Source organism: Pomacea canaliculata, linkage group LG2 (assembly GCF_003073045.1).
Source record: "Pomacea canaliculata isolate SZHN2017 linkage group LG2, ASM307304v1, whole genome shotgun sequence".
Classification (NCBI taxonomy): domain Eukaryota; kingdom Metazoa; phylum Mollusca; class Gastropoda; order Architaenioglossa; family Ampullariidae; genus Pomacea; species Pomacea canaliculata.
In genome coordinates this window covers 40,235,497-40,249,903 of record NC_037591.1, presented here as the reverse complement: position 1 = coordinate 40,249,903, position 14,407 = coordinate 40,235,497, and the positions used below count along the sequence as shown (strand labels likewise).

Sequence of the window (14,407 nt, the reverse complement as noted above, 5' to 3'; positions counted from 1 at the left end):
TTGATTTATATTTTAAATTTCTGTTTGTGTTTCAACAAACTAGTAGCAGGTTTCACCATGGGGTCTTCCTTGAAACAAATAAATACCACGAAGTAAAATGGACATAATAAAACTAGAAAGAAAGGTTTAGTCTTCTTGGTATTATTGTTATACAGACATCTGGCAGAAACAACACACATCTATCGCATTGGCAAGAATAAAACAATGATGGCGAGTGTACAAGTTAATGGCAGAGTAAACGATGTTCGTGTCTTTGCCGAGGAAACAACACGTAAAGGTCAGTAAACAGTCTGTACTGCCAGAACTTTAATACAGAATGGTGAGTCTGACGTAGAAATTTAAAAGAATTAAAATATTTTACTTGTAGCAGATTCGTTACCTCCTCCTCAGGCGGCTTCAAAGGCAGGTATTCACAGGTGTAGATTGAAGGTATGGTGAGTGCAGCATGAGGGAAATTTACTACCTGATGAATTTAACTTGTAAATGGTCTGAAAATTTCGATTCTTGTAAACACGATGTTTTGCCAGACCATTGTCTCAATTATTGGCAATATCGCTGAAAAACGTGTCAAACTGAAGCGCAGATTGTTGTTGTTGATTGTTTTGAGGGAAAGTGCTTCCACCTCGCTAAGATGTCGTGCTGTGGGGGTGGGGATCTTTGGGGGATCGAGGGATTGGGGTATGGATGATGCGGCTGTATGGTGAGAGGTCACTGTCCTGCGACGCCGCAGGTATTGTCTATTTTGTTTGTGCTCTTTATTCTCTTGTGATTAGTTTAGTCGAGTCTGTTTTGGTGTTCAGATAAAACGGTGTCGTTTCGTACTGCTTATAAAGCATGTGATACAATGGCCTAAACTTTAAAGGTGTAAAATATTTTTTTCTCTTTTGAACACGATTCTAATTTCTCGAATCACAGAACCAAACGGATGCGGCAACAACAATGGACGCTGTAGATACATCTGCCTACCAACTCCTGGGAACAGAAGCAAGTGTCTTGCTCCGTTAGACAAGTCACATGGTATGTATCAGATATCTTGGATATCTTGGATTACAAATGTAACGGTAAAAAAACCTTCAGGGGCCGTACTCACATCGGGCCGCTAAGCCACTTAGAGGCCATCAAAGGTCCGACCACCCTCTAAGTGGTTTAGAGGCCGAGACATGTCGCGTCTTTTGGCTGCTCTGGCGGGTGATTCGGCCTCTAAGTGTAGAGACGGCCGCTGGCGCCTGTAACTCGCGAGGGGCTCGTTAAACATGGCCGCCGTGATGTTTTTGCTGTATGACATGGACCGAAATCTTCACAGAAACAGGATATTTCGGGATCAAAGTAATCCCATCGATTCATGGGATGACATAACGATATACAAACGTTTAAAATTTCGAAGAGTTGACATCCTGGAGATCGTCGACGACATTCAGGAGGCTTTAACATTTGCGAATCGAGGGCGCAGTGTCACACCGACATTGCAAGTATGTCTTGCCCTTCGTTTCTATGCGACAGGTACCTTTCAAAATGTGTGTGCTGACCAATGTGCTGTACTATTTTTTTGTTTTAAATGCTTTGTTAGCCTGGAAAGGGCCTGGGAAAATTAGGTGGAAGGGGGAGGTGTGAAAGACCCCAATTAATGGGGCTGTCAGTGTGGACAGTCTGAGGCGTGCCGCACAATGCTGGGATGGCCGGCAGGTTTGTTTTTTTTTTAAGCAATTGGTGTTGATAGGTTGTTTTGTTGGAAGAACAAAGGAAAGAGTGCTGTGGTGATTTGAATGTTGTTGTGTGACTGAGTGTTTTTACTTGATGGGAGCGGGGAGAAGAAGATTCTCTTCGGTATTGTCAGTGAGTCCGGAGCGGACGTCGCTTATTTTTTTTTTTTTTGTGCCAAGTCTTGAACCAACTTACAAGACTGCGATGTTCTACGGCACAAGAGGCGGCAATTTTATCCGCAATTCGCTGCCATATTGCGCTCTTCTTTCTATTAGTTATTTCATTTGTCAACGAACTCATTAAGCACACCTTTTCCAACCTTAACTGACCAAAAAAAACAAAAACAAAAACAAAAACAAACAAACAACAACAACAAAAGCACAGTCAAGATATATAAAAAGAGAAGATAACGAACACTACTTCATTCTTCTAACAAGATCCAGATTTCCTTGTTTGTCATGCAGTTTGCCTTTCTCGGCTTCTTATATGGCGGTATGTTGTCTGCTTCATGTTTTTCTTCCATTGTTCTCGATTCTCGGTAAACGTTGGTTCGCGCATGCGCACACGTGGAGTTCCCTAGGTATTCCCTCAAGGTCAGGGTGTCGACGGCCCGATTGCTGAAGTGCGGTTACACGGGTGACATTTCTCGCACGCATGGCGCTCGCCTAGCGGCCGGCCAGCTCTCGGGCCGTTGGAGTTTAGCGATCAGGAAAATGTCGACGCGATGAGACTATGGCCCCTGATGCTTTAAAATTATTGTTGACAAATAATTTGTTTGTTCTAAACAAACATCAAACCTCTATCAAGAAAAACAATAGGTCAGTTGCAAATTAAAGAAGGTAAGTAACTTTAATTTAATTGGCAAAAGATTAATTTATTTAAAATAAATTGAGGGACATTTCATTGGCTATATCGACGTAGCGCCTTAAAAGTAAACGAATAAAAGATAAAGACCTAATTCTTTTTGTACAATAAATAACTATCTATTGGCGTTCACGGCAAGTATGTCCTAAGTACAACAAACGATTAGACTACTAATGTAATGAAACAAACATCAATAAATAACAATTAACTATTGTATGTAACGTTTCTTCTTGCTTTACGTATTTGTCAATAGTTGTGATTATAGTCACGTGACTAATTCACTTTTCTTAATCTGGAGTTTTGTGAACCTCTTCATCCTGCTTGTTTGCTTATGATTCCTCTTTTTGTCTTTTTGTCTTTTATGTTTTTATCTGCATAATTCTTTTATCATCCCGGCAATCGTGTTCTTTCCATAACTACTTGTAAAGCTTTGATAGCATGTTCCTTCGTGACAGTAAATAAATAACACGTTTATGGTATTGCATAAAACATGCTGGATAAAACATTCACAGTCCAGTCATCTTCTGATTGTCTTGTAAAACATTACTTCAATAGTCTCACCTGTCACTTAGTAATAAACCTTGAGAGCACTGCCAAGAAGGCAAAGACTCACGAGAAACCACAACACCTGGGTTAGAGAACCTGGACACAACGGGGACATGCCATTGTGATGTGTACAACAGTGAAGACAGGTAAACAGGAAGTCGTCTAATAACAAACCAGACATCGTCACAAGACTCAAATAATACTGGGTATCTGAGTCTCTGGAGAAACATTTGTCACACTATGATGTGGTTGGCGGACCTCGTAGAAAGGTGACGAAGGACAATATCATGTAAACTACGAGTGAAGTGTATTTGTCACGGCTCGGGTGGCACTGCAACACACTGGCACCAGACCACTACGCGTTCTTTCAGCAAAAAAACAAAAAAAAAACAAACAAAAAAAAACAAAAAAAAAACAAAAAAAAAAAAAAACGATTGCCTGAGGCTGCCACAACCATGTTATTAAGTTGTCGAATGGCTCATGACTTTACAAACTACAAGACACACACTAATAAATAATAACTCACCTTAACACAATATTCTATCGGCAACACACAGACATACAGACAATGTTTACAATCCGGTACCTTCCCCGATCAATCTCGACATAATCCAATCTTACAATCCATGTATGTAAATCACACACCTCACACAGCTTAGTTCGTCAGCAAAAAGTTCCAAGTCTATTATCTAGTTTATAATCGCACCAGCGATCGTTGAGTGCTTTACTTACAGTTTCTCGTTCCTCCAAGGGTCCTTCGCACTCCACATGTCTCGTCAACAAGAATCCAGTACACAAATACACAAATACACAAATACACTCCCTATTTATCGTCACTCGTATGGTAGCTCGCAATCTCTGCACATGTCCTGCCGACTACAATCCAAGAACACGAACACACACACTAGAGGTACACACTGGCTCGTGAGCCACTTGTCGTTCACTGGTTAACGTGTGAACATCATGGGTAATGTTTCCTTGCCGTGTTCTACAACATTAGAACTGTCATCCACATGCTCAGTTTTCTGGGGTTCTTGCAAAAAATGCAGACGATATTCTAGTTCTCTGTTACCAAGACAGCCTTGAAAGGAGAAAAGATCCAAAATCACCTTTCAAATACAAACATTTACAAATACAAAATATTCGATTAAGAAAGAGATGATTAAGAACAAATTACATACCATAGAGGAGAGAATGATACAAGATGACCGTACAGAAGCATACCAACTTCTAAGGAATCTCACAGAGGCTCCTATCGCACAGAAAACAATGCTGTAATCAACTGATTGGATGAATATTGCTAAGAACTGTTAAACTTCCCCAGGTATTCGAGATACATTACAGGTAAATAAATTGTCTGATCAAGTCCATAATAATAATTACAAATAATTTATAAATTTTGTGAAAGTGGAGTAATGAAATACATAATAGAACTAGATAGATTTTGTCAAAAGAGGACATAATTTTTCTTGCAAAACTTGTTAATCAGATAAAGAAATCTGAAATAGAAATGAATTAAAATACTACATTAAGTATAATTTTAATTTAAGTTTTCTACGTTCGTTTTCTTCTTTCTCGGTTTCGGATGTGCCTCTTTAAATACCTAAATCACCGTTAGTAACAACTTGGATTTAATTTAGAGATGAGCAGACACACTTTAAAGACAAACTATGAACTTTACATAAATAGCCTTGCTTTGTTGATGTCGGGTACTGGTACAGAATGTTACTGTTCTTTATTTCCAGGATGTGGTGAATATATTTCCCCTAGTGGTTTTATTTCATCTCCATCATATGATAGACAAGACCTGGAAATTGAGGATTGCATTTACATAATAAAAACAACAGCAGGCCATCGCATCACCTTAACATTCCTGACACTTGAAACTGAAGACTGCAGGTTCGATTTTCTGCAGGTTTGTGGTTGGTTTGTTACTTTATATTAAGGATTTTTAAAGGTCTTTCAGTTCTACAAACATCTTGTTCAAAAAGAATTTATCGGAAAGTGCAGGATAAATATTACTACAACTTCCTCTTAAGTAGTTAGTAAATCCTATATCTTTTACAACGATATGCTTCAAGAAAAGTCAGTGTGACTGAGTGTCAATTTAGCTTTTTTTCTGATATGACAAACAACAATTATGGCCATTAGCAGTCATCATCATGACTACTTTGTAACTTCATTGAATTTATGTTTACATCCTAAGATCCGGGATGGAAGCTCCGAGTTCTCACCGTCTATGGGTATCTTCTGTAACACGAGTGTTCCGGACAGAGTGAGGTCCACGTCTAACACCATGTGGATCAGATCCCGGTCTGGCTCACAGTCAGGCACTTTCTTCAATGCAACTTACTCATCAGGTAAACAGTAATTTACAAATCACTACAAGTATGTTCTTTTACTTTTTCGTTTTGTCTTCCCCTAATGAGTAAACTTGGCCTGAATAGGTTAAGACAGCGGTTCTCAACCTGTGGGGCGCGACGTGCTTAAAAGGGGGGCTTGAAGGTGGTCATTTTTTAAAAGTTTCTTATACCGGTATTGGTCAAATTAGCTTACATTGCTGGCTAAGGGGGGGGGGGGCGGACCTATCTTTGTTCGTCAGGGGGGTGGGGGGGGGGGCGTCACAAGTAAAAGGTTCAGAACCGCTGGGATAAGGACATATAGAACATACAGAAATAATTAGTTGTCCTAAGGAGCTGTACCACTTAACAAAAAAAGAAAATATAAATAAAATAAAATAAAAATAAAATAAAGGAAACAAAAACCAACAAACCACGTGATCAGAAATGTTCCCCTTTTGTGGCCCAAATGTAAATTACTTTTGCCCTTTTTCACTCTTTCTAACTTGTTTTGATTAAAAAAACCCTGATGAACTAGTGTGACCGTATTCAAGATATGACAACAATCACACTGCGATATACTTTTCATAATATACAAAATTCCACTGACATACTAATTAGTCAAATGACATTATGCGTTATCCACTACACCTGAACTCTCATAAGAAATCCGATAATTTCACTCACCCCTATAAAAGTGGGAGGTTGGCTCTCATTCGTTCGCACGACCTTCACGCTCTTTCAGTCGTGTCCACTAGTGTATACATCACCACCACCGACAACGCCGGCCATTCACGACAGCATGTCTGCCTTTCCAATAAAAAAGCAGCAATAAAAACTACTTTAAACGAAAAGAAACAACAAAAGTAATTTTATCTAAAATATCTCATAACTGAAGCATTCTTGTTAGAAAAAAGCCTTATGGTCAAGAATACAGAATAATATCATATATTATATTAAAGTCTACAAGGAGATCAGCCTCTATGACTGTGTTTACGGCTCTATACAGACATCTCATTAAAACCCTGACAGAAACGATGAGATAAACAGGAAAATGCAAGGCAGATGTCGTGTAAGGTGGTAAAGCACTAAACTCATAAAAATCCCCTAGAAAAAATAGAAAAAACTAAATAATCTCATCCTCTATGTCTCTCTGTTCTGTTCTCTGTCTCTCTCCTAAATGTTAACTTCTAAAAATGCAAGCTTAATCTGTTTACAAAACCCTCAGTTAACACTAACATGTCTCGAGGTTTTTTGTAACTTGTTAAGCTGATCAAAACTGACTAGGTTTTAAATATTTTACTTCCTTCTTCTGCGGTCCATAGGGTCTATGCCAGTGTTGTCCATAGGAATGGGAATCCCATGGGAAACGTCCCATGGGATGGGATGGGATGGGACAGGCATAAATTGCCATGGGATGGGATGGGATAGAAAAATATGTCCCATGGACAACCCTGGTCTATGCAGACAACACAGTCGCTGAACACAACAAGAAATATCGACAGCAGAAACAATCCAAAAGATAATTCGTCTTCCTTGTACTTTCTTCTGCTACTTTCTCCTAGTTTTTCACCGTTTCTTCTTTCTCTGATCTCTTTTTTCAGCTGCCTTTATTCTTTATTATGCTTCCTTGTATTTATGTTTTTGTCGTATACTTTTTTCGCTTAATAGAAGAAGCAGTATCGCCTGTAAGACTTTTAACACGTGCTCGTTACACTAATATCAAGCCTTACTCATGTTATGGTGAGAATAATGTCAGAAACTTTATCTTGTCCACAGCAATCATTCCACACAAGTTTCTCCTTGTCACTGACTCTTCTAACGGCATCCATCGCATAGACATCGACACGGGAAGTAATGTTACAATCCGTCCCAGTGGTCTTCACAACCCAATGGGTATTGACTACGATCCAGTAGACGGTCGTGTCTATTGGTCAGATACAGAGGATAACACAATTCGATCCGCTAACCTTGATGGCAGCGATGCTCGGCTGGTCCGCAGCATTAGTCAAGGTAAAGTCACTTACATGCAACCTGGTTTTATGTGTTAGACTTGTTACAAAATTGTTAAAACCATTTGAATAATAATAAAGAGATTTTATATCACTTATTTTTCTACTAACTTAAGACTTTGTTGCGGACGACACACAAGTCAGACAGCAGCAGCAACCACGTTTCAACCGAAACGACCCATACTACCTGCTTACAAGAGCTGAGCAGGTCATTATTTTCAGGCTGAGGACAGGCCACAACCGTCTCAATTACCACCTTTACACCAAGCTCCGGATCGGCCAGACAGACCAGTGCCCGTGCCAGACAGGCAGTCAGACAACAGCACATCTACTGCAAGAATGCCCCATGCACGAAGAACTCAGGCACCGCATTTGGACTGATGAGACGCCAGTATTGAGGAAGCTACACGGCAGCCTGGAGGACCTGCGGCGCACAGCATCATTTGTGCAGGAGGCAGGCGTGTCCATTTGAGTGAACGACGAAGAAGAAGAAGACAGCACACTGCGTCCCACACGTGTTCTTTCTGACAAAAAATTACAAAGACCTGTACATGGGCTTACAATTCTATATTATTCGGGAGCTTGTGTTGATTTTAGAGGAGGGTAGTAAAGTTCACCGAACTCGTTTCATGAATTTAAAGAATATCTTAAGTGTCTCCTACACCTTTGACTCATATTGTAAGTCTTCCGCGCACTTTCAACTTTTTGTTTCTCGACAGTCAATGCGCTCTCTCTCTCTCATTAGGTCTACCTCTGTTCCATTCAATGTCTTATATCTTAAATAATATATTTACACACTAATTCTCATATATACAAAATAAAACCTTTGTATCTAGATTTATAATATTAAGAAATTATTGTTAAAGAATAAAAGGGAATGTGTCGATGGTGATCTCCCTTAACAGTCTCTTTCTGCATATTGTAGAGTGTAGAGTATGTTGAAAGGCTGATGAAAGATTTTGTGTACATGTACATGTAGAAGTACGTGTTTTTTCTGTGTTTATGTTGTTTGATGTGATGGTGTTTCATGTTTTTATGCATTCTATAAAAATTACACGTTATTCAAATCAATATATGTAAATGACTACAAAACATAAATAGCATATCATTGTCATAAGCGACTCTCAACATTATCGCGGTATTGGTCGAGGTCAAGTAATTTACACACACCGTGGTCTTATGTATATATTAATTTATTTTTGGTTCTACAAATTTGTGTTGTTGGTTCAGTAGCAAAACTTCTCTAAGGAATTTAAGTTTTTGTGATATTATCATAAATATTCATTTGTTAACTGTCTTTAAGGAGGTGAACTATGGGGCCTTTCTGTGGACTCTGTGTCGAGGCTACTATTCTACGCCGACGACGGCAACAAGGTCATCGGAATGATATCACTGGACAACAACAACAGTCATCATATTGTCGTCGATACAGACATTGGTCAGCCTATAGACATCGAGCTGGACAAACACAATGGGTGAATATAATTAAATTTGTAAATAATAATAAACACGTTAAAATCCTGATATACTTAGGACCCTAGAAAAGAGTTGAAAGGAGCTACTAAAAGAGGGTGTTCAGGTAAGAATGAAAATAAATAAAAGTAAATGAAAATTAAAAACAAATATACAAATCTTTGTGTCACAAGAGGACAGCTCAACTGAAAGACATTGAGTAGTTTTCAAACAGGCGAGATATAAATTTATTTTAAATCGCTCTTCAATTGTTTACACAAACAACAGTGTGATGTACTGGAGTGACCCTGTCAGGAGTAAAATAGAGAGGTGTAACTACGACGGCTCGGATCGTCAGACACTGATTTTCGCATCCTCGCATCTTAAACGTCCAAGTGGTCTTGCTTTGGACACAGAAGGTAAGATGACTGATTTTTCGTGAACTTATCGCTTATTTTTGTGAACTTCCTAAGATTTGTTCTTTCTTTTATAATCATAATTATTTTGTTTTACTTGTAGAAAGTAGGCTTGTCTTTTTTAAGCTTGTGTATCGATGATATGTTGTTGTCTGCTTATACCTCATCTTTCTTTACTTTGCATAAAGTAATTCGTAAGTGTAAATATTCGTGTCTTTCCGTTCCTGATATCTTTGATACTTGTGTTTGTGTTTATACGTATGTCTGTGATGAATGAATGCATAAATGAATGTGTAAACGGGTGGATCAATGGGTACATACGTGAAGGGAGGAGACTTTACTGGGCAGATACAGACACACAGCTGATAGGATGGACGGATGTGGACAGCAAACGTTCTGAAGTTTTTTTTAACCAGAGAAGCTCATATTTTATGGGCCTGGATATCTACCAAAATGAGTTGTTTGTCACGGACTGGGGACCTGAAAAGTAAGCTATTATCACTTTTCTTTACCTTACAGCAACAGATATATTTTTACAATGACCAACTTTATTTGCCCCATTGTGCACTTTGAACGTGGAAAGCTGCCCTAATCATAAATGTAAGTGAGAAATAAAAGAATAAAAGTTCATTGCAAGGTTCAGCGTTGAAAAAATGTCAACAGCGAAAAATATGAGCAAATGAAAAAGAAAACGTTAGGAGCAAGTGATAATTGTATATATATTAACAAACTTACATCAAGACTATTCAAGAGCTGTATGTGCTCACCTACATCACACACTTAAACACACAAACACCACTCATAATTCATTTGAGGTTGAGCAGCTGGACTGCAGATGTGGATTAAAAAGTAGATTATACATTTCACTTTACCTACCTAAAGACGGTTCATTAATACTTGTACTTCGCCTTTTGTTGAGTGGTAGCCAGATGCCTGCTAACTTTGTAGTTCTGTGTCTACGATACTTTGTGTTATATTTTGTATTTCTGTTTGTGTTTCGGCGAACTACTACCAGGCATCTGTCAGAAACAACACACATCTATCACATTGGCAAGAACGGAACAATGAGGGCCAGTATACAAGTTAATGGCATAGTAAACGATGTTCGTGTCTACGCCGAGGAGAGTATACAGAAAGGTGAGTAAACATTTTTACTGGCCGGAAATTTAAAGCAACAAGGTGAGTCTTATATACAAATGCAGAAGAGATTATATTTCTCTCTAATGTTTCCTTTATTTGTCTGTGTTTATCTGTTTTGTTTAGACACACCACTTGTGCATGTCTTGAGCGGTGATTAGAGTGTTAACTGCTTCACATTCGCCATTCATTGTTTTATTGTCCACTCCAGCCTCCCTTCCTCTCCTAAAGGTCTTAGAGAGGTGGCTAGACAACACATGACAACACCAGACCGTCCACTATCTTTACTGTAGCAAGAAGCGGTTCCAAATGTCCCAGGGTGTCAACTGTGTTCTGTACTAAGTGGTTGGTTTTGTGTTCGTTGTAGCAGATTCATATCCTCCTCTTAAGCCACTTGAACGTCAAAGGCCTGTATTCACCGGTTCACACTGGCAGTTTTAGTGAAACAGTACAGCAAGATGTGAACTTAGATAACTTGTATAACAGGTGTTTGGCATTACCACCTGATGCATTGGACTTGTCGAAGGTCTGAAAATTACATTTTTGAATACACGATTCTGGCAAAGGCATTTACTGAATTTGCTGCTTTTCCACCCCTTGTACACCCTGTTCTGTTGTGACTATGACAGAATGTACCCGGTGCAGGTGTCATGGTCTAAAATGGTGGCTCCTGAGTCATTAACGTTCTCCTGCTGTTTTCTGCTGTTGTAAATCTCCGCTTTGTGTGTGTGTGTTTGGTGTTAACATAACACTGTTGTTGTTAGTGCTGGTCTTTGTTTCCATATAATGTAATGTCATAAAATGATTAAAAAACCCTTACCCTAAGTACCGCTCTGCTTGCACTAGAATCCCACTTGAAATATCCTGATACCTTTACCTAATCTCTCTCTTTGTTTAAAGAACAGATGTGTCTTAAATTTAATTGGCAACAGATTATTTGTGTAAAAGTAACTGTAAAACATTTTAATCATTATATCAGAGTAGTGACAAAAGACCGAGGTAAATGTCTTCTATTTCCATTTAAAGTTAAAATAACTAGTTCTATGCGCTTTCAGATAAAAATGTCATAACTACAACACGAGATCGTTTCACAAACAGTAAGATGCGAAATCAAACCACAAGAAATGACAAACTATTGTTCTTCATGTTTTTTCTTGACTTACCCTTGTTGTTAATAGTTGTGATTGTTGTCACTAAACTTGTTCGCCTGCTCTTCTTCTGCAGATTCATGACACTCTCCATCATTTTCTTTGTTTTCTCATTCCACTGTGTCTTCCATGTTTGTGTTTTATTCCTTGTCTGCCTAGTTTATCCTTTGTCCGTCGTATTCTGTCCTTGTCTCCTTGTTGTAAGCACTGAGAGCATGTCGCTTCGTGATCGTTGTTATGCACTTAATAAAAGACGCGTTTATTATATTACATACAACAAAGTAGATATAACATTGCACAACTAGCGTAAATATCTTTTGTGGTTGTCTTGTCAGATGTTACCCCCATCACCTCACCTGTCACGTAGTCACTTACCTGGGGAGCACTGATGATTACCTTCCGTCGACTCTCTTGTACTCTTATCCGCGGTACCTTTATGTATGCTGCAGTATTCCTGGTTTTTAAATCAAAACGTTTACCTTGGCCCTGTGGGCGATAGCTACCCTAAACTCCTGCTACCCATGTAAAGATAAACTGCAGGAGAACTATAAGTACGATAATCACATGTTGATCAGAAGTTTTACTACATGGCTCACGAGCTCCATACCCTTTATTGTTTTCATTGAATCCTAGCACTAGTAGGTTTTTCGGGATGTATTAATAGCTTCTATACATATATTACCCCTTGTCACGTGCAGTAACCTTTGGACTCTCTACGATGCACACTCACAAGCACACTTGCACTCTACACATACAGTAAATTATTGGAAAATACGATATCAAAGTACGGAGATTAATTTCTTCACCATCTATGTCGAAAGTGTATCTTATACCATCAGGATTGTGCGATCCTTCTGTGTAGGTGGATCTTTGAGGTTTGTATCACATAACGAACGCTGGTTTCTCTTCTCTAATCTAGAAAATGGTCAAGGAAACTCCATTTTTAAACAACTAATATCCTTTATGTTTCCAACTTTCAGTTCTAGTTGTATTTGAAACTGTCAACAATATATTTTTATTTTCAGCATCTATCTCGCCAACACCAAGAAGCGAAGAAACAACAAAGAAGGAAAGTAGAGGTAGCATTGAAAGTTTCATTCTTATTAATGTCTGTCATTTGTGATTTGGTCCCATGTACTGAATTCCTTGCTCAAAATTTCTATATGGATGTAGTAATGAAATAATTATAGATATATTTTTCAGATAACATGAGACCTCTTTCTGTATGCTTTAATGTAAAGGATGATATCAGTGTTAGAAATGTTTACTGACTGTCCAAGACTTTACCTAAATATTTATAATAGTCGACTGTGTTGGTGGGTGTGGCTTATATACAGGTGCGCTCAACAGACCGAAATTTACGGTGTGTGTGTGTGTTATAACAGAAGAGGAAATATATCATAAAGTTGTAATTTTCGTTATATTTTTATTGCATTTTGGTGGAAACAGACTCTGATGGCGCTGAGACTTCAATCATTTTGGTCAGCGTCATCGTTCCCTTAGTAGTAATCACTGGTATCGCCACTCTCATCGTTTTCATAAAAAAAAGGAAATGTAAGTAAACATCAGGAAATATTACTAATATGAACATGCCAAAAATGCACCAAAATAACAAATAGATTACAACATTCATTACTTTGAATACACTTTAAACATGACAAACATAACAGTTACAACAGCACAAACACGACTCTTGTCATAAATAATCTCCAAGTTTACAGTTTTCTGTGAGAAGAAATCACTCGGACATCGTCGGTCAGTTTTTGCGGCCACAGGGCAAAGGTTACACACCGTCACACAAAGTCTCGTTGTCGCTATAGTAACACTCGAGGAAAACGGAGAAAATTTGCTGATTATTTGTTCTAGCACAGTGAAACTCTTCTTTGAAAATTAAAGAACGAGAACATTCTGGTGTCTTTTGTGTACACAGACTTTTATCTCGTCGATACAAAGGTAAGAAAATAAATTTGCTTTATATCAGTCTCTTGGTTTGCAAGATTTTCTTCCCATGTAACATAAACATGAGAACTCGAAGGTCTGTATTTTTCACATTGTTTTTATAATGTGCAATTGATCTAACATTGCGGAATGACGGCAGCCTTTTTCTAGGGTTTTTTATTTTAACTAATTTCACTCTTTTTCTCTCTCGATCACATCTGATTAAAGATAAAACATGAAACACTTCAAGTCACCTGAATGGTAGTAGAAAATTTTTCGACGTCTTCAATTACGAAATGTGCAATATTTGTTAGTATTTATATGTGAAATCTGTACATGATGTGAACATCCTTTTCAGTGGAAAATGTATTTTCAGTGAAACATTGTTATTTGCAGTCAACTCATCAGATTCTTTCCTTTGATGCAAACTTTGTCTTGGTGAGAAACAAGTCTTCAAGAAAAGGTTTAGGAGAACCATTAATAAGGGCCACTTCTTCGTGGACCAGACTGAAGTGGATAATTCCCTTGCCACAGAGAGGTCTGCACAAAGAAAGGAAAAAAAGGTAAGATCAATCAAAATTGTAAGGAGTGTGTAGTATATGATACAGGCACTTTACAATCAAGTCGATTGTACTAGCAAAGTGAACACTTGTATCCTAATTATATTCAGAGAGATTGTTTTAAATGTGTGTGTGTGTGTGTGTGTGGTTTCTTTTTCACGAATACAGGGACTTCCAAGCTGGAAATAATATAAGATTGAAATCACTGACCATCAAGCTGGAGGAAACAGCAGTTTTTGTCTGTCCATGCTGACATGAGTTTCCTCGCCTTTTCTTTTAAACTGAAGCATGGAG

At 38.3% G+C, this 14,407-nt stretch overlaps 2 protein-coding genes across 2 annotated transcripts in view; both read left to right on the top strand.

The window, feature by feature from the left end:
• LOC112556888 (low-density lipoprotein receptor-related protein 4-like) overlaps window positions 1–14,407 on the top strand; it is a 260,038-nt gene that overhangs the window by 14,318 nt on the left and 231,313 nt on the right. The window contains exons 9-11 of the mRNA XM_025226312.1: window positions 156–277; window positions 916–1,017; window positions 4,857–5,026. Of these exons, the coding sequence (XP_025082097.1) occupies window positions 156–277; window positions 916–1,017; window positions 4,857–5,026 (394 nt within the window). The remainder of the gene's footprint in view (window positions 1–155; window positions 278–915; window positions 1,018–4,856; window positions 5,027–14,407) is intronic.
• LOC112556902 (low-density lipoprotein receptor-related protein 5-like) lies at window positions 7,236–14,091 on the top strand. The gene is made up of 7 exons (XM_025226345.1): window positions 7,236–7,463; window positions 8,766–8,937; window positions 9,203–9,333; window positions 9,658–9,817; window positions 10,346–10,467; window positions 12,641–12,694; window positions 13,065–14,091. The coding sequence occupies exons 1-7, from the start codon at window positions 7,343–7,345 to the stop codon at window positions 13,175–13,177; spliced, it is 873 nt and encodes a 290-aa protein (XP_025082130.1). The 5' UTR covers window positions 7,236–7,342; the 3' UTR covers window positions 13,178–14,091.